The following is a 25641-nucleotide window of genomic DNA, read 5'->3' as shown; positions in this document are numbered from 1 at the left end:
AAGCAGCAAGTTATAGCATGTCATTTACTGTATTCAAAGATAAATCAAAAGGCTGACTGATAGAAAATGAAGAAATAAAAATTTTTATAACAAAAATGGGCGTATTTAGGGCTAGGAATTCAGCTCCTTTGCACCTGCCTTTAGCACCTCTGGTGGGCAAAGGACTTATCGCCCGGAGGGGTACAAAAGTGCCGCCCGCGAAATTCGGCAGGGCATTGCAGAGGCGCTACCTGATAGCAGTGCGTCCTCACTGGTAGTGCCCCAGCTGCCGCGTTTCCAGCGAGGATGTTGTCGCCATGCGCAGTGACCCCTTAGCACCCCGCTGCTGCCCCTTACCATACCATGGCAGAAATTGGGCAGTGCCCCGCGAGGCTGCCGCGAGCAATGTCAGCAATAGCCTCGCGGGTCGTGAATCGGGCTGCACTCCACTCGCAGAGTGGTAATTAAAGGGGAGGTGCCTTTGGCCAACCACCTAGTCGGCCTGACATGGCGGCCCTTGGCGCAGTCCGTGGTCGCCATGGTGCAGCCTGACACTGCATCTTGTGGCGGCCATCACAGGCTGTGCGGAATGCACAGCATCCCTCCCCTTTAACGGAAGGGGAGGGGCATTGAAACTTGGCAGCACTCCGCGGAGCCTCCTCACTGCTGCCGATTGTGCCCCAACAGCGCTCCGATTACCACCCCTACAGGAAGTGGAGCACGCAACATTGCGCTCCTCGTCCTGTGCGGAGCAGTAAGCCAAATTTAGCAGCCGGGGTGGGACTTTTGGGCCGGGCGCTAAATGCCCGACCCAAACGGGGTGTAACCGAATTTCTAGCCCTTTGTCCTTTGTGCAATAGTGTAAAATGAGCAATAACAGTCGCCCGTTATACATCTCTCCCACTTTTCATTTCTATTGGCTTCCATTAATCTTCCTCGTTTTACACTATCACACAAAGTCAAAATTACCTTCAGTCTTGTTCTCTGAAAAGATAAAGCACAAGAAAATGATTTTGCTAAAAGTCAATGCATTTATCCTATTTGTGCTGTATATCTAAGAACATTAGTGGAAAATGAGACTTACACAAAAACTCAGGTGGTTCTAACCATCCCCTATTGAGGCATCGTAACTTTTAAAATGAATACTAATCTATGCATCATGGATGTGGAATAATATAATGCTACAGCATCAGAAGCTGACTGAATTAGACTGAACTAATGGGCAAAAGAACCACATGATATTCAAGCTCTTGAATCTTCAACCGGCGTAAAGTGGGCACTGGTCGCACCTCAAAATGTAGTTGGCCGGTCGCAAGGACAAGCAAAATTAGGGTATGTCTTTATCAAATTCACAGACAAAATACATTGTAATATGACAGGCGACATCGTTCCACCCCCCAGAAGATACCATTTCTGCACAGTCTTCTTCATCATAGGCATTGTTTGGTTCTCCGTTTCGCCACTTGTTGAAAGTCAGCAGGGGTGACCCATCTGTAAAGACAAACTGGCCTTCCTCCTCCAGATCATTAACGCCAATGAATACTCTGCTGAGCCCTGCTTCGCTGATGTAAGAAGCAATGAGACTGTTGGTTGCCTCATCTTTTGGCATTATGAGAAGTCCTCCTCGATCACGACAATACTCATGGGCATCCGTGTACCTCTTCTCTTCCTTCACCAGCAGGTAAATCTTATTTTCTACCTCTCGTACTCCAGCAACAGCTGCAGGGGAGGGCAGTGCTGAAAAGTGAGCACTTTGATTTCTGTTATATTTAATAAGACATAAACAGCTTTACAAAGACACATATTTCTCCCATGCAAATTCCGATTTGAGCTGGCATGCCTACTCCCATGTTCAAATGTCTTTTACAAATGCTGCTGGAGGGAAAATATCGAAATGAATTTGAATATGTATTTGAGGCTTGTTCCTACGCAATAAATGCAAAATGTCCCACCACATTGTTGGATTGTTATCTGCATTATGTTTTGATGGTGACATCTATATATTCTTAAAATTAGTTTATGTGGGGCAGTTTTATAGCATCTACACTGTTTATCAATTCATTCACAAATCAAGTAACTAAAGCAGGATATCTTTTTTCAGCCACTTTGATGTATGTGATCGAACATAATAAAGGAGGCAATATGGTAGCAACACTGAAGATGAATTTGTGCTTCCAGTCAAGGAGAATAGCCAGAAATAACTGTTTTCTTCCAGTCACTAATGAGAGCAAAAAAACCAATGCAAATATAAAATAGGAAAATTGGTTTTATAAATGCCAATGTTTACTTACATTGTCGATGGGAAGAAAATTTAACTAAGCATGATTGCATAGGGCTAATCTTGGGATGGACATTCAAGGGAAGAACTGGGGAAGAGGTCTTGAAGTTTATTTGTGCCGGCCACCACATCTAAACTAATGCGCAAGAGGACCACGTGATATTGCTGCTCCTGAGTCTTCCGAGACAACCGGCATAAAGTGGGCACTGGTCGCACCCATAATGGTAGTTGGCCACTCGTGAAGACGAGCTAAATCGGCCAGCTGGGATGACAGCCGAGAGGCAAGCAGCCTGCAGTTTTAGTGTGACATATTCAGATAGGTGTTAAAAACTTACTATGGTGTTTTTTCCAAGACCTTCAGCACTCCCTTTAAGGACGGCTGGTTAGGCCGCTGTAGAAACAAAAACCCATCAGAGCTTGTGCAATACGCTCAGGATCCTTCCTTACGTATTTAAACTGGGTTTACAGGTGGCCAGAGGTGCCTGAAAGTAGCATGGTCCAATAGTGATGTGACAATGTTGCTGTGGCATTTCAGGTGCAAGACCCCCGATGCACAATGTTGGACCCTTCAATGCATTGAAGGGCGTTGGAGACGAAAAAGAGGTTGGAAGAGGGGAAGTAATTTGCAAGGACTGAGTTGGAAAAACTGAGTTACAATATCTAGTGTTAGTTTTTAAATATGCGTAGTAGATACAAGGTGCCGATGTACTTTTGAGTGCTGAAACTGAAAATTCATTATCATAAGAATATGAGTAAGAACTTAAAAAATAGGAGCAGGAGTAGGCCATAGAGCTCCTCGAGCCTGCTCTGCCATTTAATACGATCATGGCTGATTTGATCATGGACTCAGGTCCACTTCCCTGCCCGCTCCCCATAATCCTTTATTCCCTTATCGGTTAAGAAACTGTCTACCTCTGTCTTAAATGTATTCAATGACCCAGCTTCCACAGCTCTCTGAGGCAGTGAATTCCACAGATTTACACCCCTCTGAGAGAAGAAATTTCTCCTCATCTCAGTTTTAAATGGGCGTCCCCTTATTCTAAGATTATGCCCCCTAGTTCTAGTCTTCCCTAGCAGTGGAAACATTCTCTCTGCATCCACCTTGTCAAGCCCCCTCATAATCTTACACGTTTCAATAAGATCACCTCTCGTTCTTCTGAATTCCAATGAGTAGAGGCCCAACCTACTCAACCTTTCCTCATAAGTCAACCCTCTCATCTTCGGAATCAACCGAGTGAACCTTCTCTGAACTGCCTCCAAAGCAAGTGTATCCTTTTGTAAATATGGAAACCAAAACTGTACGCAATATTCCAGGTGTGGCCTCACCAATACCCTGTATAACTGTAGCAAGACTTCCCTGCTTTAAACTCCATCCCCTTTGCAATAAAGGCTAAGATTCCATTGGCCTTCCTGATCACTTGCTGTACCTGCATACTATCCATTTGTGTTTCAGGCACAAGTACCCCCAGGTCGTGCCGTACTGCGGCACTTTGCAATTTTTCTTCATTTAAATAATAACTTGCGCTTTGATTTTTTTTCTGCCAATGTGCATAACCTGACACTTTCCAACATTATACTCCAGCTGCCAAATTTTTGCTCACTCACTTAGCCTGTCTATGTCCTTTTGCAGGTTTTTTGTGTCCTCCTCACTTTTCCTCCCATCTTTGTATCATCAGCAAACTTGGCTACTTTACACTCGGTCCCTTCTTCCAAGTCATTAATATAGATTGTAAATAGCTGGGGTCCCAGCACTGATCCCTGCAGTACCCCACTAGTTACTGATTGCCAACCCGAGAATTAACCATTTATCCTGACTCTCTATTTTCTGTTAGTTAGCCAATCCTCTATCCATGCTAATATATTACCCCCAACCCCGTGAATTTTTATCTTGTGCAGTAACCTTTTATGTGGCACCTTGTCAAATGCCTTCTGGAAGTCCAAATATACCACATCCACTGGTTCCCCTTTATCCACCCTGTTCATTACATCCTCAAAAAATTCCAGCAAATTTGTCAAACATGACTTCTCCTTCATAATTCCATGCTGACTCTGCCTGACTAAATTATGTTTTTCCAAATGTCCTGCTATTGCTTCTTTAATAATGGACTCCCAACATTTTCCCAACCACAGATGTTAAGCTATAGTTTCCTGCTTTTTGTCTGCCTCCTTTTTTAAATAGGGGCGTTACATTTGCAGTTTTCCAATCTGCTGGGACCTCTCCAGAATCCAGGGAATTTTGGTAAATTACAACTAATGCATTCACTATCCCTGCCGTTACTTCTCTTAAGACCGTAGGATGCAAACCATCAGGTCCAGGGGATTTATCCGCCTTTAGTCCCATTATCTTACTGAGTACCACCTCCTTAGTGATTGTGATTGTGTTATGTTCCTCCCCCCCGAAAGCCCCTTGACTATCCACTGTTGGGATATTTTTTAGTGCCCTCTACCGTAAAGACTGATACAAAGTATTTGTTCAGAGTTTCTGCCATCTCCATGTTCCCCATTACTAATTCCCCGGTCTCGTCCTCTAAGGGACCAACATTTACTTTAGCCATTCTTTTCCTTTTTATATACCTGTAGAAACTCTTGCTTTCTGTTTTTATATTTTGTGCTAGTTTACTTTCATAATCTTAATTTTTTTTTTAGTCATTCTTTGCTGGCTTTTAAAAGCTTCCCCGTCTTCTGTCCTCTGACTAGTTTTGGCCACTTTGTATGCCCTTGTTTTTAATTTGATACTGTCCTTTATTTCTTTAGTTAGCCATGGATGGTATCTTTTCTTTTACACCCTTTCCTCCTCACTGGAATATATTTTTCTTGAGAGATTATCCTTGGAACTCCACAAGTTTGTGAATTTTAACCAGCTATTAAATGACCTAGATTTATTTTAAAGTATTACAACTGCTGGTAATGCAAGAAAATACAAAAAATACACCATTATCTCTAGCATGTTAAAGAGACTGAGAAAGTCAATCATCCCATTTACTGAATTTTGTTTTCAATTGCAATACAAAGCAGGGGTTCTGACCATAATCTTGCAAACATGCCTCAATATGGAAGTTGTACTGTAGGACTGGAGAGTTGGCAATGTAATGTCTCCATTCAAAAATTGAGAAAGCCATCATTATGGACCATTCATTCCAACATCAATAGTGGATAAGCTTTTAGAGGCCATAATACAAGGTCAAATTAATTATAATCCAGAAAAATGTGGGTTAATTGAGTATAGCCAACATAGATTTGTAAAAAGCAAGTTATGTATGGCAAATTTAATAGAATTCTTCGCCCATTTTAAAACTGAGATTGGGAGCAATTTCTTCTCTCAGAGGGTTGTAAATCTGTGGAATTCGCTGCCCCAGAGAGCTGTGGAAGTTGGGTCATTGAATCAATTTAAGACTGAGATAGACAGTTTCTTAACCGATAAGGGGTTATGAGAAGTGGGCAGGGAAGTGGACCTGAGTCCATGATCAGATCAGCCATGATCGTATTGAATGGCGGAGCAGGCTCGAGGGGCCGTATGGCCTACTCCTGCTCCTATTTCTTATGTTCTTATGTTCTTCAGGGAAATAATGGAGTGCACTGATAAAGGAAATGCTGCGGCTACTGTGTCTATCGATTTTGAAAAGACATTTGACAAGATGTTGCACTGGAGGTTTCTTGACAAAATTAAGGCACATAATATTAAAGAGAGTAGTTAGGAAGATGGTTAAAAGACAGTCAACAGAGTTTGCTAGATGTTTATTGAACAGGAGGGATATAAACAATATTGTCCCACAGGCATCAGTGTTGCTCATTTCAATATAATTTACATATATGAATTGGACTTGGGTATGGGGCACAATACAGAAACAGAGAGTGTGATTAAATACCAAGAACAAGTGGCTTCACGAGGATGTAAACAGGTTAGATTAGATCAATAGATGTCAGATGAAATTTAATATGGTGAATTGAGGTGATACATTTTGGGAGGAAGAACATGGGGCACAATTTTTCCCAAGCCCGTTTTCTGGCGTATTGCCAGAGTTACGCCAGGTTTTCTAGGCCAGAAATAAATGCCAAACTTTCCCCGATGTATAATTCGAATTTGGCGCCACGCAGCTTGTCCAGTCTCCTCGGTGGGTGGAGCCTTGATCTGTGCCAAAAAGATCGAGTTGCCACGGTAACCAGGGACACAATGTGACCCTAGCCCAGGTCAAAGGGCTTGCCGGTCTGCTTCCCGCCCGACCCTGGCCACGAGTGTCCTCCCGGTCCGCTACCCCTCCCCTATCCCAGGCTGAATGGCCTCCTCCCTCCCAGTCCCTGCACCTAACTACGCCTGAAAGGCTGTGTTACGCTGAGTTACGCTGGTGCAAATTGATTGGGGAAACTGTGGATTTTTAACTTAGGCCAAAAAAAGCAGCCTGCTCCAAAAAAACGGCACAAATCGCTGGGGAAAATTGAGCCCCATGGAGAGGACATAGACATTTAATGATAAAACTTTAAAAAGAGTAGCGGAGCAGAGAGGCTTAGAGTTCCAACAGTGATGACACTTCAAATGTGCTTCATTGACTGTAAAGCGCTTTGGGACATCCTGAGGTTGTGAAAGGTGCTCTATAAATAAATGCAAGTTCAAGTTCATCATTTATACAAATCTTTAAAAGGGGAGAACAAGTTGATAAAGATGTAAAAATGTAGGATTGTAGGCCTTTTTATTAATTGGAGTATAGCGTACAAAAGTAAAGAGGTAATATTAAATCTATTCAGATTGATCAGAGTTAGGGCACTTAATTAAGAAATCTGTCACGGGTAAGGAGATTCTACAGATAACTTCTACAAAATAATACTTGCCTTTATAGTTATGACAAGCAACTGGGCTCTTACACCAAAGAAGGTTCAGGGGAGATCTGATGGAGGTATTTAAAGTTATGCAGAGTTTTGTTAAAATAAATCAGGAAAGATTGTTTACACTGGTCAGTTAGTCTGCAACTGGAAGGCATACATTTAAGATCATCACCAAAAGAAGAATGGGAGAGATTGAGAGATTTTTTTAATTTTACACAGAATGTAGTTAGGACATGGAACACCTTACCAGAAATAATGTTGGCAGCTGTATTCATAATGACTTTTAAAAGGGAAGTTGATAAATAGGGTACGGTAGCATAGTGGTTATGTTACTGGATTAGTAATCAAGAGGCCTGGGATAATGACATCCCAACACAGCTGGGGAATTTCAATTCAGTTAATTAAATACATCTGGAATAAAAGATTAGTATCAGTAATGGTGACCATGAAACTACTGGTTCACTAATGTCCTTGAGGGAAGGAAATCTGCCATCCTTACCCGGTCTGGCCTATATGTGACTCCAGACCCACATCAATGTGGTTGACTTTAACTGCTCTCTGAAATGGCCTAGCAAGCCACTCAGTTATAGGGATGGGCAATAAATGCTGGCTTTGCCAACGACGCCCACATCCAGGAACGAATAAACAAAAGGCTAAGGTGAATGTGACTAAGTGAATTGCCCTTTCAGAGAGCTGGCATGGGCCAAATGGCCTTCTTCTATGCTGTAAAATGTTATCATTCTATCATTTAAATCAGGATCATCTGACTATCGGTACGATCCATAAAACTTTATGGACTAGAGTTTCCACTAGTTTGCGTTCAAATCGGCCAAACCAATGCAAAAGATCATAGAATTTTAAACACATGTTACATCAAGCTGTCCGATCAAGTTTCCACGATCTTTAAAAAAATCATGCTGGAAGCCAGCTGCGCCCACAACACGCCCCCAGATGAACATGATGATTGCACCCGTTCAACAAGGCTCTTCAAATTAAGCTTATTTTTTAGGTGCACAGGTACTAGTAGGCACATTTTAAAAGTTTTTAAATATTAAAAAATATTTAACTTACTGAGGAACTTACATTATTTTTGGTGATTTAAAATCAGTTTACTGACAGGTAGTGGACTGGACACTTATTTTTTGTGATAAATCCATTATCCATATGTATTAATAAAACTGCACCAAGCTCCACTCTTAAATACATCAATGAATATTTGTAAATGCAAGAAATAAAGCACAATTACTTTCGATTACATTGCCCAATTGTACTGGTTCATGGAAGATTTTACGCTTGTGGCTATGCAAATGCATTTGGGCAGAAACTTGAACTTTTACTTCATTTCGAAAAAACAGTGAAATTTTAAGTGCAATTTGCACCCAAAGCAGAAACTCTACCCCAATATATTTAACAAGTGTACAATTTCTTGTTGAGCCATAATGCTTATAAACTAGCGGATTACTGCCGTATGCCTGCATGCCTGCACTTTGCAATTGTTCCAGTTTGAAAGATTAATGACTGGTTGATCATCTGCTCTGTAAGACAAAGTAAATTTCATCTGATGGTAAGAGATGAAATGTTATTGACCTTTTAATGCTATAGCAAAGAGGTCCTAGTATAAATGATCAAACTTACCATTTTTAATGAAATTTAGTTCATTTGTTAACTGTGTCACAAGGATGTCCATCTCACCAATTACCTTTCTCAGTTGGCCACATTCACAAGGTAAGCCTGAGGAGATCATACAGAATATTATTCAGGCACAGAATTAAAGAAGCAGACTTGACATAAAGCAGAATTATACCCAATAGAAGTTCTGATGACTCTACCTGGATCTCCGTTTTCCCCTTTTAGTCCTACTTCACCAGTGGCTCCTTTGTTTCCTGATAAGTTAAGAAATAAGAGTTTCAGATTCTCAGGTTTCTACTTCCTGGTATCATTTTCATTTCTTCTGAACCCTTTCCTTAGCCTTGGCATAACTCTTAAAGTGCCCACAATATTCCACCTATGACCTAATCATAGTTTGAAAGAGGGTGGAGATAGTCACTTTGATAGGTGTAAAACAATGATTAATGAGGAAAAATGAGATGGGAAAGTTGTATCATAGAAAATTGTGTTTGGCTAGAAGAGGTATAAAATCCACACAGCTGTTCAGTTGGATTGTTTGCCAATGATTTTTTTTACAATAGCAACAAGAATATAAAAATACCTTTTAACCCAACTGGACCTATTTTGCCATGGCGACCCATTGCACCTTTTAGGCCTTTTTCACCGATAGGTCCTGAAAAAAGAAAAGTTGTAGATTTTTCAACAAAATCTTTCCAACTGCTTTATTTCACATTACTTCATGGGATTAATCCCTTCACTCCCTCAAAATTTCATAAATACATGTTATTATCAAGAACACTGTTTTGTGGTTTTGAAGAAAATAAGACATATGAGAAATGTGATACCCCCCACACCCCGAAAACACCTGTAAAAATCCAAACAATAAAAATGAATTTCGACCTAGTCATCAAAAATATATAGCCCCGCACAATTTTGTCGTACATGCACGCGAGGAAGTTAAGTTAGGCAGGTGATCCACTGATCTATTGTCTGTGATGAAGATCAATTAGAAAACTATATGGAGATTTCCAGAAATTATGTAGATGATATAGATTGATGTGTTAAAAATTAACAGCAGTTGACATGTGTCCAATCAAAGCTTTTCTTGTAGATGGTGTGAGCTGGTTTCAATAAAGAAAAGAATGTGAACGATGCAGGCGAAGTTGTACTTTTATTTACCTTCTCTAGTTGCCCTAGTGGTGGTGGTGCCACCTCCTTGAACTGCTGCAACTCTTGTGTTGAGGGTACACCCAGAATGGTGTTAGGTAGAGAATTCCAGGATATTGGTCCAGCAACAATGAAGGATTGGTGATATATGTCCAAGTCAGGATGTTGTGTGACAGGGCCCTGTGCTTTACCTGCTCTATTTTAAGCTAAAATTATAGTAATGTAATGATCATATTCACGAGCAACAATATTATAGTGTTTTAAAGAGGGGGGTGGTGTAATCATCACTCCACTGGCAGGCCCTCTACATTTCTGTTAAAAAGTAGCAAATGCTGAGGTTTGAACTTTTGTTCCAAAACTTTGGAGGTTCTCACAGATTTAAACAGAAACATTTCAAAAACTGACATTTGATCCATAAATACAAATAAATATAAACACATAGAATAACCAGTTAGTCATTGAATTCATTCCCTGGCTGACCTATGTTAGTGTGTGACCTCCTGTCCTTTATTCTAAACACAGGCCTGACCACTTACAAGCAGTGTTCATTAAAACAAACCATGTTATAGTGGATGAGCTAATGACAGATTGAAGATTAATTTATGTCCATGTGACATGCAGTGGCTGTTAAGCACTGCTTGGGAGGTACAAACAAGAAGCACAGCTTGTGGGAAATTGGTCATTTTCTGAATTCAAAAGATCATGGTGAATAATTATTTTCAGATTAATCAGGTCAACAACAAGCACATTTAAATATCCCAACCTGATACGCAAATATGTAGGATTCATATTCATTTAGTATATATAGTCACGATAGGATTAGTGCTCTATATTTCAATATTAACCTAAATTCAACATAATACCCACAGAAAGGATGTAATTTTCTGCAAAGCCGTCTACAGGCACTGGGAAAAAGGAATTGGTACGAAGCCAATTTCTGAGCCTGTGGGAATATGCCACTGGAGGTTTTTTTTAAAACACATTTGCCATAAATGGATAACGCCATTAAGCATGACACTAGTTGCAATAATGGAATCCTTGTTAAAATGTTTTCAAGTTCTTTTGAACATCAGTAGGCCATTCACCCCCTGAAGTCTGCTCCGCCATTCAATTAGATCATGGCTGACCTGTACCTAAACTCTATTCACCCGCCTTAACTCCATATTGTTTGACACTCTTAACAAAAATCTAGCAATCTTAGTTTTGAAAGCTCCAATTGTCCCAGTATCCAGAGTCTTTTGGAGCAGAAAATTTAATATTTCCACTAAACTTCCTGATCATCCTCTTACAAGCTTTAATTTTAAGATTATTTTCTCTCGTTCTTGATTCCCCCACCAGAAGAAATAGATTTTTTAAATTCATTCATGGGATGTGGGTGTTGCTGGCAATGCCAGCATTTATTGCCCATCCCTAATTTCTCTCGAGGAGGTAGTGGTGAGCTGCCTTCTGGAACTGCTGCAGTCCGTGAAGTAAAGGTATTCCCACAGTGCTGTTAGGTAGAGAGTTCCAGGATTTTGAACCAATGATAATAAAGGAACAGTGATATATTTCCAAGTCAGGATGGTGTGTGATTTTGAGGGGACCTTGGTGGTGTTCCCATGTGCCAGTTGCCCTTGTCCTTCAGTGGCTTTGGAGGTGCTGCCAAAGAAGCCTTGGCAAGTTGCTGTAGTGCATCGTGTAGATAGTACTCATGCTTATAGTAGGAAAGATATGTTTTGCACTTCACTCACAATAACTTGACAGTAAGATAAAATAACAAAATGGATACATTGAAGACAAAAATGAACATGTTAGAGGCTGAATTGATGCTTTACTTAGAACTGTCTCTTCATTCCCAGAACCTGTACAGACTGATTGAAATAATATGCATTAATACTCAATGTTAGAATTTTATATGTCATTTTACAAACAAGTCCTGTGTCAATGTAAAATGTGTAATGTTGTATTAGGGTTTGTCATGTAAAGAAAGGAAAAAATTAAGTTCACACAATTTTCAGTGTCAGCAATTAAATATGTGATGGTTTCTTGATTTCTTTGTTTGAGGAGGGAGAAGAGCCAGTGATTCTTTTACCATGATATCATTCAGTGACAGAGACATTTTGATGTGATATTTTATGTCTGTGTGTGTTTAGAAACGGATGAAAAAATAGTGCAATACTTTTCATGAAGTTGGCACCTCCTTTCAAGAATTCTAATATCATTCATTTTTAGTTAACTGAGCCAATCCTAGAGACTTTGATTAGAACCAGTTCCATACAGATGGGATTAAAGTGTGCCTCCAACAGCTGGTAAGGGCTTTAAATGAAAAAAGATTCAATCTCATTCTCAGTGTTTACAACTCAGTGAATTAGTCTGTGTCAACAAATTTGCTGCCAACTAGTTCATCACGAACAAGTATATTTGATTATTTTAGAAAGAAACACTTTCTCATGATTATTTAGATATTTTCCACCTGCCAATCCAAAAGGTCCTGTCAAATCCTGTCAAATATGTAAAACAGGAATTCAATAACAGTAATTACATAAACCCAGCCATTCATGACTCCTCTCCAATAATGATGTTTTCACACTTCTCCAGCACCTAAATTAGCAGTGACAAAATTAGAATGTGCAAAGTTTAATAGAAATCACCCAAACATTTTGCAAACCTACAACCTAGCCGAACTCCTGATAGCAGTAATTCTCACCCAACCTAGCTTTGGGTGTCAATCTTGACAAAGATTTACATTTAAATCTATTTATATTGAAAAAAATACACTTACAACTTCATCGCCCATACATGTCACTTGTTAGCTATGAGTTCATCGTGTGAGCTGCCTTCGAGAATCTGGTCAGCCGTTTAGTCACATTTACTTGTTATCATTAACAACTAGAGCAAAACCTACCCTAATTTTCTTCTTTTAATGCCGAGCCCACTCACCAGCTCCACCCAAAACCCAGATCGGGGACACACCATATGAAAAAAAATCAGGTGTGAAATTACATCCATTTTAATTTTTTTCCCCTTTTGTTTCTCTTTTCTTTTTGTTTCTTTTATTTTGTTGTAGTACTTCACATATGTTTAAGCAGCTTAGCAGGTCGCTAGAGAGCATATGTGCTACAGATCATGTTCCAGGAAGAATGAAGTATTATAATAACAAGTTGTAAAATAGTCTCTCATCTGAATCAGTGGGCAGAGTAGTTTTTAAACCAGATATGTCGATGCAGTGCTGGCAGCATGCTGAAGGCACATTTCAGTCACCACTCTTAACAGTAAGCTGTTGAGCTAATTTTGTAGATGGAGGGAAGACATTTAGCAAAATATTTATGAATTAGATATTCAACTAATTGCAGAAAACCATTTTTAAGTTACCTGGTTGTCCAAGTGGGCCAACTTTTCCTAACCTTCCGGGCTCTCCTTTCTGCCCCTTTTCCCCAGGTTCACCTGGAACAGAATGTAAACCGTGACAGCATCATCCTCATCCGCAAAATAGTTGCACGGAAATAATACAACATGTCTGTATGTAAATATAATCCTCGCTATCTCCTGACCCAGAATAACTTCAAACATCATTACTAAACAGCACGTAGGTGGCAATCTCAATCAGAGATGCCATAGGATAGTTGGTGTTGGAATTCGCAAAAATACCACATTAATGCAGCAGGGGTTACTTTTCTGAGGTTCGGATGGGGGTGGTGGGTACATTGTTGGGGCAGAGTAGAGGGAGCTTTACTCTGCATCTGGTGGTGTTAGACCTGACCTGAGAGTGCTTGATGCTTACACTGCATACCCAAAAGAGAAAGAGTTCCACTCTCCAACACTAGCATCCTTCACCTCCTAAAACTTAAAAAAAGAATCACTTACAATCTTCCCAAATGCATAAGCAATTATTATGTTCTTTTATTGAACATACCTCAAAAACAGGAATTAGTCCTTTCAAGAAATGTATCTGCAATACTTGGCCACTCAACAATACCAAGCAATAAATTGAAAAGTTTAAAATTGCCCGACAAATAAAATACACTTTTTTCCCCCCACCATGGGTGTGATTCAGAAAAAGGAAAAAGAAAGAGCTTGCATTTATATAGCACCTTTCATGACCCCAGGATGTCCCAAAGCACTTTACAGCCAATGAAGTACTTTTTGAAATGTAGTCACTGTTGTAATGTGGGAAAGGCGGCCCCAATTTGTGCACAGCAAGCAATGTGATAATGACCAGATAATCTGTTTTTAGTGATGTTGGTTGAGGGATAAATATTGGCCGGAACACCAGGGATAACGCCCCTGCTCTTCTTCGAAATAGTGCTATGGGATCTTTCACGTCCGCCCAAGAGGGCAGATGGGGCTTCAGTTTTACGTCTCATCTGAAAGACAGTGCAGTGCTCCATCAGTACTACACAGGAGAAGCAGCAAAGATTTTTTGTGCTCAAGTCCCTGGAGTGGGGCTTTGAACTCACAACCTTCTCACTCAGAGGCAAGAGTGCTACAGCTGATAACCAGATGAAACATTCAATGAGATGGCCTCAGACAATGGGGCCTCTTTTTTAAATGATTTCCACATTAATTCATACCATAGGGATTTGAATGCCTCCTTCCTTTGAGCTTTCCACAGAGCTGATTTTAAGGAGATCCTGCATCTAGGCTGGTTTGCCTGCTCAGTCACTCCTGTGAGCAGTCGGAGCATCTTATTTTTATGGGAGCTTTTCTGGCCAACCCATAGTCCCAAAAGGGTAAAACAACCTAACTGTCTGTTCAGAGAGAAGTAACTAGAAATCTGGTTCTGATGAAAGGTCGTCACCCATTAACCCTACCTTCCTCTCTTCACAGATCGTGCTTGACCTGCAGAATGTTTCCAGCATTTTCTCTCTTAGATTTCCAGTATCTGCAGTATTTTGTTTTTTTAGCTAGAAAACCTCTTGTTTAAGTTAACATGCTCTTTATTTTGCATTCTTACATCAATATAAGTTGTGTAAAAATGCTAAATAAATGCTGGGAAATGTACTCACTATTGCCGATTCCCAATTATTCTGCAATTATTCCCACATCAGGAGTACAATCTGTCACCTGTGTGAGACATTGTGATTACTCACTTATTGGCAATATATTCTGTACTACACTACAGTCCAATTATCACAATGGAATATAAACTGTATTGCCTGCACACTATCGCCTAATCACTATCACCTATTGCAAATGTAATCTGCTACGTGTACATTGCAGGGTAATTAATCAGATTAGGAATCAAACCATTAGTGCTTGAACCCTTGATTTTAATTACTATCACAGGCCTCCTGGGATGGATGGGAATTCCACTTTTAAAATATACAGTGTCAATATTACCTCAGCCACCCGATGTAGAAACGAGCTAACTAGACTTATACATCTAAACAACAATAATCATTTTACAGACATTACACATGTAAAGAATAGATCTTTGGTTAAAAGAAATGGCATTGGTTTTTAAAAGTAGCATTTAAATTTAATTTTTAGACTGATGTTTGGATTTGGTGCCTCCAAAAATAGTTCCATTAATTTTCATAATTAAGATACCACTATTATCATTATGCAAGGCGCCCAGCTGTGTTTTCTCATTCTACTCAGTTATTTCTTCATTTTTCCTTCACACTTCATGTTCCTGTCATGTTGCTAGTCATGAGCTCAATGCCTCTACTCAACAGTAAGCTGTTCCACCATCTCAGCTGCTATCATCTACATGATCTTTTCCCAGCTAGGGCCCATTCCATTGACGTTTGAGGTATCAATCTCCAGCCATACAATCTACATGTCCTGACCATTGCACCCTTCTCACTGCAACATGTTTGAATATTGCACACAGACATTGCTCTCATTATTTTAGTGTTGGCGACTTGTTCTCTGAGTCAAAGGGTGATGTTCAGACCAAGTTTCTCTGGATTAAACTGAAAATAATAACAGCCGTGAAGCAACACTGGATGGCATTATAGACTATCAAACAGTGAGAAAGAAGCAAAGAACAAAATTCAAATAGGTTTGTAGAAGTAATAGGGTTGTAATGATGGGGGTGGGGGGTTGTGCGGGCTTCATTATTCAAAAGTGGACTAGCACAACATGAAAAATGGTCAAAAATGGGGAAGAGTTCATAGAATACATTCGGACTGTTTCCGAAGTCAGTATGTTATGGGAAAGTCAAGGAGCAGATGCAGTACGAGATTCGATACTGGGTATTGAACTAGGACTAGCATACTGAGGATAAAAGAACATTTAGCAGCCAGTGATTATAACAATTGGGCTTACAGTCAGAATAGATTAAGAAAAAAAATAGCCAAGATGTTCAATTGGGAAAGAACATTTTAGAACAATGATCAAATCCAGATTAACCGGACAGGAAAATTAGCAGATAAACCAGCTGGCCGACAATGCATAGAGTATAGACTAAAAGAACATTCTGACCAGGACTACGTGGGCTGTGGCAAAGGTCAAAATTCCATGGATGAATAAGGAGTTTAGGTCAGGAATAAAGTCTAAGCAAGACAAATTAAAAAATATAATGATAAGAAAACTTGAGAAAATATCAAAAGCTGGAGAAAAACAATGGGAGATAAGAAGGGCTGATACAGTTTGAAAAAAGACTATCCGGCAACATAAAGCGTAATAAAAAAAGACATTTATAGGGATATCACACATAAAAATAAGTCCAAAGAAGAGGTGGGGCCACTAAGGGAAAAGAGTGTAATCTTATAGTAGAGAATAAAAGAATGGCAGAGAAGGATGAAAGGAAACTCCATGAGTACAAAAGAGAGTGTGGAGAAAGCACTAATTGCTTTTTAAATATCAAAAGGAAACTGTATTAAACAGGTTAATAGGACTTAAGGTTGAAAAACCATCAAGCTCAGATGGTCTACATTCCAGAATAATTGGGTGGTGGGGTGGGGGGAAGAGGGGGTCAGTGATGAAATAATAGTAGTACTAACCATAACTGACCAAAATGTTTTGAAAACAAGAATTATACTGGAGGGTGGCAAATTATACTCCCCTGTTCAGAAAAGGGGAAAGGGATAATAAGCCAGATAATTATAGATCAGTTATACATGCAGGCAAACTGTTCATCATAGGCAGTCCCTCGGGATCGAGGAAGACTTGCTTCCACTCTGAGCATGAGTTCTTGGTAGCTGTACAGTCCAATACGAGAACCACAGTTTCTGCCACAGCTGCTAGACAATGATGAGATAACATTAGTGCACTCTTTGAAAGGCACAAGCTAATTAGGGACAGTCAATGTGAATTTCTAAAAGGTAGTTCATGCTTCTCTAACTTAATCAAATTCTTCACGAAAATTATTGAGTATAGGATAAGTAGTGGATATGATGTATCTGGACTTTCAAAAAGCATTTCATAAGTGCTACATAAGAGATTTATTGCAAAGAGTAAGGTATTAAGGGAACACGGTCAAATGGATCCATGTAAATGGATATTTCTCAGGTTGGTGTGTTCCTAGGATCTGTGTTAAGACTCCTCCATGAGCATAAATGGTTTTGGCATGGGCATAGACAGATATGTGCGGCCCCCAGCCTGCGAGCACCTTCGGAGCAGGCTAGGGAGCGGAAGGAACAGCGTGGCAGTATATCACTCCAGGAAGCAGCACGTGCTGGAGCAAGAGAGCAACGGCAGCAAAGAGGGTGACTGGATTGGACATCACCAAGATCCAGGTCACTGATTGCAGTGTGGGCAGATACTGCAGTAGCGGCGAGGTCAAGGAGAAGGAACGGTGAGAGATTGTAGAAGGACATGATTGGGGCCAAGGAGAGGCGTGAGTTCGGGGCCCAGAAGAGGCGAGGGCCCAGGGGTAGCACGGCCCAGCTCACACTGCGATATGTGTGCGCACTGGGTCCATGCAGCAAAGCTGGTCTCCAATCGTCTTGGTTAATCCTTGCCACTGGACCAAGACCTAGCTCTGTCAAGCCTGTGTGGTGGCTGGTGTGCAACGACCAACACACGTTAAAAAAAATCACAGGCATCTTCCACTCTTCAAGATTTAGTTTGGGATCTGGAATATTAGGTCTTTCATTGAAACACCTGTGAACATTTTGGTGTGGAAGCAAGTCATCCTCGACTCGAGGGACTGCCTATGATGATGATGATGAGAGAGATATATATGAACATTTTCTGGAACCACTAAATTAGGAGGCATGGTTAACTGCGAGCAAGAAAACAGGAGGATAAATGCAAGTTGGGTAAATGGACAGAACTGTGGCAAGTATAGTTCAATATAATTGTGCATTTTGGGGAAACAAACAGAATGGGAATATAACCTAATTAAGTAAAATTCTCAATGGAATAGGGGCAGAGATATGGGTATGAATACATGTTTTTAAAAGTAGAATTGCAGGTGGAAAATTACAAAGAAAAGGAGATGATGGTGAATTTATTGGTTAGAGTACAGTTGTAGGCACGCAATTATAGAAAGGATATTGAAACCATAGAAAAGGTGCAATGCAGATTTACTAGGGATGAGTGTCAGCTTGGATCAACCAGCTGTATTCTTCCCACTGAGTCAGAAGGTTGTGAGTTTACATCCCACTATGGACTCGAGCACAAAACCTAGGCTGCCATTTCAGAACAGTTTTTAAGAGAAAATATTACATTTAAGATTAATAGTAACAGCGTAAAGGGAGTGGTTAGAAGACATTTTTCATGCAAAGAGTTACTGAAGCCAAATGAATCACAGCATTTAAGAAGGAATTAGATCATCACTGGGAGGAAAAATATTTTGGGTATATAGGATTAGATATCTCCAATCTGAAGTTAGCATTGACGCAGGCAGGATGGGCTGAGTGCCGCCATTGATGAAGATGCTCTTTGAATAGAACATTCCAAGTTCCAGCGTAACTGACAATGATTGTCGGCAGGCTATTCAACTGTGAGAAGGTATTACAGTTGAACTCAGTCCTGTCCTCAGCCAACATCCACACACCTTCCAGTAGGGCTCATTGGATAGTGATCAGGAACAGGCTGTAGTGGCTTTCTCAATTCTCCTGCTGCCTTGGCTAAGATCAACTAACTCAGCACAGATAAGGAACTGCACTTTTATCTGTATTTCTTAATGCACTATTGGGCATTGGGTTTACTGAACAAGTCATCAGGGAATCCCTGTCCACCTTCATTTGCTAAACCCTGTAAAAACCCTGCACCATTGCTGATGAGAAAAATACGACTCTTGTTTTGCACCCGATGAGATATAAAGGCATCAATTATAGTACTAATGTAATCTAATACAATTTAGTGAGAAATGCAACAGTAATAAAATACAGACTATTGTACTTCACAAATCACAACATTTTAAATTGAATATACATCTACCTTTCAGACCAGGGACTAGGATCTGTACTGAGCATGATTCGTCTGCTATATGTTGAGATTCTCCAGATCTGAGCAAGGACAGGAACAGCAGGCCAATTAGGAACACAAGTAAAAACAGTCCGCTGTTCATAATGTCCACAAAAGGTTCATTGACTCCTAAAGACAAAAATTCTTTCATAAATAACCATCATAGTAGTGAGATGAAACAAACACATTTTAACTTGTTAAATACAAGCAGTGTTTAAAATTGTCTTCCACACGCTTCTTCTCCCTGCAGGCTCATTGTGTTAAAAGTAAAACTTACTACTCCATCTCCTATACTAACGTATCCCCCCCCCCCACCCACTGCTGCATATCTTCAAATCTGCAGCACTGTTTTCGATCTTCTTTATTCCAACAATCTTCAGGATTTTTCTTTCCATGTTTGGATTTACCTAACCCCTGATATTCCTCAGTTGTGGAAGCATGAAAAACCACCTGATCTTAGTGGGGGGGTGGATTTGGGGCTCAGTTATGCCAGGTCTTTATCCCCATTTCTTTTCATCAAACTTTCACCATAAGTGGTGGTGTGTGCTTCTTGCGCTTGTCCCCTTCAGAGCAGATGTCACAACATGAGAAAGGACTGGCGAGATGATGTCATCCACCAGCGTGCCACCAGTTCTACATCTCCCCGCCCCCCCACCCCTCTCCGCCACCCCCACCCTTGCCCCAATGCTATGCGTGCCTGCACAACAAGGGCACATCCAGAACGTAGGCAGAAGTTCCGCACTGCCCAGGATTGTGTCCCACAGCAGACTACCACAAGGTCCTAAAGATCTAAATATTCAAGGCTAAGATAGACAGATTCTTGAACTAGAGGGGAGTCAAGGGTTATGGGGAACAGGCAGGAAAGTGGAGTTGAGGCCAAGATCAGAATCAGCCATAATCTTATTGAATGACTCGAGGGGTTGTATGGCCTACTCCTGCTCCTATTTCTTTTGATCTTATGTTCTTATGACTCCTTCTGAATTTACCTGATCTTTAACATTTCAACCAGTGCCTTGCACGATGGGACATAGCTCTTCACTTTGATTTTTCAATCTATAAAATGTTGTATCCCTAAACTGGTGAGTAAATGACATGAACAGAATAATGATAATTGCTAAATTAAAACAGTGTGTCTATCAACCATACATCAGACAGACTGAATACCTCAGTTTAACAATTCTACAACTAAAACTGGAAAAAGCCTTTAGCTATTTAAAATTACGATCAGAATGTCATTTTACTGGTTAAAATTAAACAAAATCCACTAGTTCTCAAAATGTTTTGAGCAGTTCATAAAAAAAGTCTATCACCAGTTAATTCTTGGAAAATGGCTAATATTTTAGCACATCAAAATTCCAAAGCTTTAGTAACTGCTGAAATAAATCTGTTAGTCCTTACGGTCTTTCGCCAATGTGCCTCCTCTTCCTTCTAACAGCCAGGAACAAGGACTGTCATTTGGAAATTAATATTGCAGACATTTAACTAAGTATGAAACCAAAAGCATGCTGAAAACTCTTCTTACCTTATGATGGAAGGCAGAGCAGTGAGCGAGGAATCATCCTGAGCCTGCTCTCCCATCACACGGATGAACTTTATTGCCGCTCTTGTTTACCAATGTTTGACAGTTTTTTAGCTGGACTGGTTGATATAGCCTGCCCAGGGAACCAGCTCAGCAAATCAAAGAGCAAAATTGTAAGCATGACCCATAAATAGCATCCTGTTTGACAAATGTCAGCTGGGAAGCTTGCAGCTGGAGACTATGGGAAAATGCAAGCCAGAATAGTGCAAAAAATATCTTTAATATTTGTTGCATTTTTTTTTAAGACTTTTGTTTCTATGTCAAACTTTTTCCATGGTACATGTAAATGACCCTTGCAATATGAATGGCAGTAAATTCTTAGTGATTTCTCCTGCGGCAGGGTGTTTAAGTTGAATTTTTTTTTCTGTCTGGCAAATTACCAAGGGTTTTACTGACATTTTCTTGGCTTTCCATGGTGCAAAGTTTTAGCAACATAATTTGGATTGAACCACTGTTTTCCCCAACATCTGATGTTTATGATTTTTTTTTTCCCATGGTAACATTTTCAGCACTCCCAGATCATGGTCCAGCTTCAGCTGTTTGTTGTATAGTTGTTACTTTAGTTAGCACAAGAAGGCGGATGGGATAGCAGCTCCCTAGGGAGCTCTCCCTGAACAAACCTTCCTCTAGCCATCTGCTGCCATTCTTCACCTCTCTGTCCTTCAATCTCTGCCCCCCCCACCCACGACTATTTAAGCCCCCTTGGCCCTAACAGTGGGTGCACTTCGACCCCACCAAAGTATTATCCTACCCCTAAAATCCATGCTGCAAGGGCCCACTACCCATCCCCCATCCCTCAATCAAGACTTACCTTCCAGATCGACCTCTCTGCTGCCAAGTCCCTCCAACTGGACTCTTGCTTCTCGTTCCCCACTGGTCGACTCAGCTGCTCCAATCCATCCCCAGCGATCTTAACAGCGGTGAGCCGCCGACCAACTCCAATCACAGATTTGGGATCTACCTTCAATCCTCACCCTTACGCACGAGCCTTCTAGCCTTTGGACCTCCATTCTTCCGGCAACATTCGGGCCTTCCTTGCACTGGCGACATTCGGGCCTTCCTCCCACCGGCAACGTTTAGGTCTTCACTCCACCGGCAACGTTCGGGCCTTCCTCCCACCGGCAATGTTTGGGCCTTCCTCCCACCGGCAACATCCAGGCCTTCCTTGCACCGGCAACATTCGGGTCATCCTCCCACCGGCAACGTTCGGGCCTTCCTCCCACCTGCGACATTCGGGCCTTCCTCCCACCGGCGATGTTCAGGCCTTCCTCCCACCGGCAACGTTCGGGCCTTCCTCCCACCGGCAATGTTTGGGCCTTCCTCCCACCGGCAACATCCAGGCCTTCCTTGCACCGGCAACATTCGGGTCATCCTCCCACTGGCAACGTTCGGGCCTTCCTCCCACCTGCGACATTCGGGCCTTCCTCCCACCGGCGACGTTCGGGCCTTCCTCCCACTGGCGATGTTCAGGCCTTCCTCCCACCGGCAACGTTCGGGCCTTCCTCCCACTGGCGATGTTCAGGCCTTCCTCCCACCGGCAACGTTCGGGCCTTCCTCCCACCGGCAACGTTCGGGCCTTCCTCCCACTGGCGACGTTCGGGCCTTCCTCCCACTGGCGACGTTCGGGCCTTCCTCCCACCGGCAACGTTCGGGCCTTCCTCCCACCGGCAACGTTCGGGCCTTCCTCCCAGCGGCGACGTTCGGGCCTTCCTCCCACTGGCAACGTTCGGGCCTTCCTCCCACTGGCGATGATCGGGCCTTCCTCCCACCGGCAACGTTCGGGCCTTCCTCCCACCGGCAACGTTCGGGCCTTCCTCCCACTGGCGACGTTCAGGCCTTCCTCCCACCGGCAACGTTCGGGCCTTCCTTCCACTGGCGACGTTCAGGCCTTCCTCCCACCGGCGATGTTTGGGCCTTCCTCCCACCGGCAACGTTCAGGCCTTCCTCCCACCGGCAACGTTCGGGCCTTCCTCCCACTGGCGACGTTCAGGCCTTCCTCCCACTGGCGACGTTCAGGCCTTCCTCCCACCGGCAACGTTCGGGCCTTCCTCCCACTGGCGACGTTCAGGCCTTCCTCCCACCGGCAATGTTCAGGCCTTCCTCCCACTGGCGACGTTCAGGCCTTCCTCCCACTGGCGACGTTCGGGCCTTCCTCCCACTGGCGACGTTCGGGCCTTCCTCCCACTGGCGACGTTCGGGCCTTCCTCCCACTGGCGACGTTCGGGCCTTCCTCCCACCGGCGACGTTCGGGCCTTTCTCCCACCGGCAACGTTCGGGCCTTCCTCCCACTGGCGACGTTCGGGCCTTCCTCCTACTGGTGACGTTCGGGCCTTCCTCCCACCGGCAACGTTCGGGCCTTCTTCCCACCGGCAACGTTCGGGCCTTCCTCCCACTGGCGACGTTCGGGCCTTCCTCCCACTGGCGACGTTCGGGCCTTTCTCCCACCGGCAACGTTCGGGCCTTCCTCCCACTGGCGACGTTCAGGCTTTCCTCCCACCGGCAACGTTCGGGCCTTCCTCCCACCGGCGACGTTCGGGCCTTCCTCCCACCGGCGATGTTCAGGCCTTCCTCCCACTGGCGATGTTCGGGTCTTCCTCCCACCGGCAACGTTCGGGCCTTTCTCCCACCGGCGACGTTCGGGCCTTTCTCCCACCGGCAACGTTCGGGCCTTCCTCCCACCGGCAACGTTCGGGCCTTCATTCCTCCAGCGATGTCCTGGCCTTCCTTCCTCCAGTAACATTCTGGCCTCCCCCGCCAGCTGCTGGCTCCATTCAGTGGCGGAGTCTCTGTCGAGCACGTGATGAACACAATGGCTGTGACCACTCTGACCTCTCTGACCTCACCTCCTTCCACAAAGTGGACCTCTGACCATTCCAATGCCTGCGCTCAGCCAGGCCTCGGTTTCTCACCATCTCACCGAAGGGCGCTGCTCAGCGCCGAGCTTACGGCTCGCATCCCGCTGTAGGCAACTAGGCTCATACAGCAGTGCCTGGTCTCCAGTCGTCTTGGACCCCCTTGCCACTGGACCCAGACCTTGCTCTGCTAAGCCCTTGTGTTAGCCGGTGTGCAACAGCCACCCCACTTTAAAAGAACTCATGCACAGGCATCTTCCACCCTTCAAAATGAAATTCTGGACCTGGAATGTCAGGACCCTCATAGATAATTCCAACAGGGACAGACCGGAATGCCGCACTGCCATCATTGCCCAGGAACTTAGACGTTTCGACGTCGACATCGCCGCCTTAAGTGAGACGCAGCGGGCAGGGAAAGGCCAGCTCAAGGAACAAGGTGAAAGGCAAACCAGAAGAAGAACGCCGCCTCCATGGAGTTGGTTTCGCCATCAAGAACGAGCTGGTCGACCGCCTCAGAGATTCCCCCTGCGGGATTAGCGAATGTCTCATGACTCTCCGGCTCACCCTATCCCGGAGCCAGTGCGCCACAGTTATCAGTGCATACGCCCCAACACTTGACGCAACAGATGAGGCCCAAAGAGGTATTCTACTCCAGCCTCGACCAATCCCTGACCCGAGTCTCTACAAAAGACAAATTGATCCTCCTCGGCGACTTCAATGCCAGAGTTGGTAAGGGCACAAACCTCTGGGGATGCATGGTCGGCAGAGAGGGGGAAGGGAAAACCAACTCCAGCGGTATCCTGCTCCTGACAAAATGCCTAGAACATGATCTTGTCATCACCTTGTTCCACCAGAGGGACAAATGCAAGGTATTGTGGCAACACCCTCGCTCCAAACACTAGCACCTGCTTGACTATGTCATCGTTCGAGCGAGGGATCGCAAGGATGTGCGCATCACCCGCACCATGACAGCAGCTGATGACTGCTGGACGGACCACCACCTAATCAATTCCGCCATCGACATCAATATAGTCCCAAAAGCGATGACGGTAAGTTCCGGGTTTAGACTCGCAAAGCGCCTGTGCTGAAATCCGGTATTTGTGAACTGTCAAAATTACTTTTGACAGTTCCAGTAATTTTGACAGTTCCAATGCATCCCCGGGAGAAGGGCCTTCGCGGGCAGAGATTTGGGCTATTTACCCAATTCTTGCCCAGCGAATGTCCTTAAAACTCTGATGACTAGTCCTGCTTTTACCAGTAAGAGTTTTAAAAGATAGAAAAATATATTTTCAATAATTTTTATATTTAAACACCCTGTCCATTAGGGTAAGTTTTTTTTTAAATCAAAAAACTAAATTTGTGTCTAAAACATTTAATTCAATGTTAATTAATTTTAAATATGTGAAGTGTTTTTCTTATTTATTTTAAATGTTTATGTGTTTTGAGGATATCCCCATTATTAGAAATGGTCATCTCCGAAAAAAACGGCACTCACCATTACTGTGAATGGGGATACGCCATTTTTATTGCTTGGTCCGGCCCACGTAATCCCAGGATGCACATACACACCTGGAATACGTGGGCCTCTGCAATGGGCTGCACATAGAGGCCTCGTAGCGCAAGTGTTTGTTCCTCCGGGACCACCAGGTACATTCATAAATATTTTTGTGGTCGGAGACGTCCGCCCGAAGGAAACCTTGACTGGAATTTCAGGGCCAAGAACAACTTTGTGAAATCACAGGCCAATTACCACTAAAATGGCTGCTTCCATTATAGAGTGGGGATGGCTTTTGTTATGTATGTTAACTGGGTTTTACCTGCGACCGGAGGGCGCAACTGTCGGAGTCCTAATGATCACTGGGAGACATGTGCAAGCCGTGTATATAATGTTGGCAGTCATGTTGAATCCTCACTTTGAGAATATTTAAACTGGAATAAGGTCGTGCCTGAACTAGCTCACCGTACTTAGCCTCCTGGAGTTATTCAAGACTTAACAATTAGTGACGAGTTAAAAATAT

The 25641-nt window shown here is 42.9% G+C and overlaps 1 protein-coding gene across 1 annotated transcript; it reads right to left on the bottom strand.

The window, feature by feature from the left end:
* Positions 1-1306: 1306 nt before the first annotated feature.
* colec11 (collectin sub-family member 11) lies at positions 1307-20769 on the bottom strand. Its single transcript, XM_070884357.1, has 7 exons — positions 20715-20769; positions 19166-19321; positions 13202-13273; positions 9285-9356; positions 8905-8958; positions 8711-8806; positions 1307-1716 (listed from the first exon to the last, which is right to left on the bottom strand). Exons 2-7 carry the CDS (start codon positions 19293-19295, stop codon positions 1307-1309), a joined length of 834 nt encoding a protein of 277 aa, XP_070740458.1. The 5' UTR covers positions 19296-19321; positions 20715-20769.
* Between the last annotated feature and the right edge of the window lie 4872 nt (positions 20770-25641).

This window comes from Pristiophorus japonicus, chromosome 7 (genome assembly GCF_044704955.1).
Source record: "Pristiophorus japonicus isolate sPriJap1 chromosome 7, sPriJap1.hap1, whole genome shotgun sequence".
In the NCBI taxonomy this organism is placed as follows: Eukaryota; Metazoa; Chordata; class Chondrichthyes; family Pristiophoridae; genus Pristiophorus; species Pristiophorus japonicus.
Note: the sequence above shows the minus strand (reverse complement) of the source record. Positions and strands in the feature narration are given on the sequence as shown.

What these genes read in the sequence shown, in the direction of transcription:
- colec11 (XM_070884357.1), bottom strand. Translation starts at nt 19,295, where the DNA reads ATGAACAGCGGACTGTTTTTACTTGTGTTCCTAATTGGCCTGCTGTTC. An exon ending in AGGGGAAAACGGAGATCCAG is followed by an intron (nt 8,807 to 8,904) that starts GTAGAGTCATCA and finishes TGATCTCCTCAG; the next exon opens with GCTTACCTTGTGAATGTGGC. An exon ending in ACTAAATTTCATTAAAAATG is followed by an intron (nt 1,717 to 8,710) that starts GTAAGTTTGATC and finishes CTCACTTTTCAG; the next exon opens with CACTGCCCTCCCCTGCAGCT.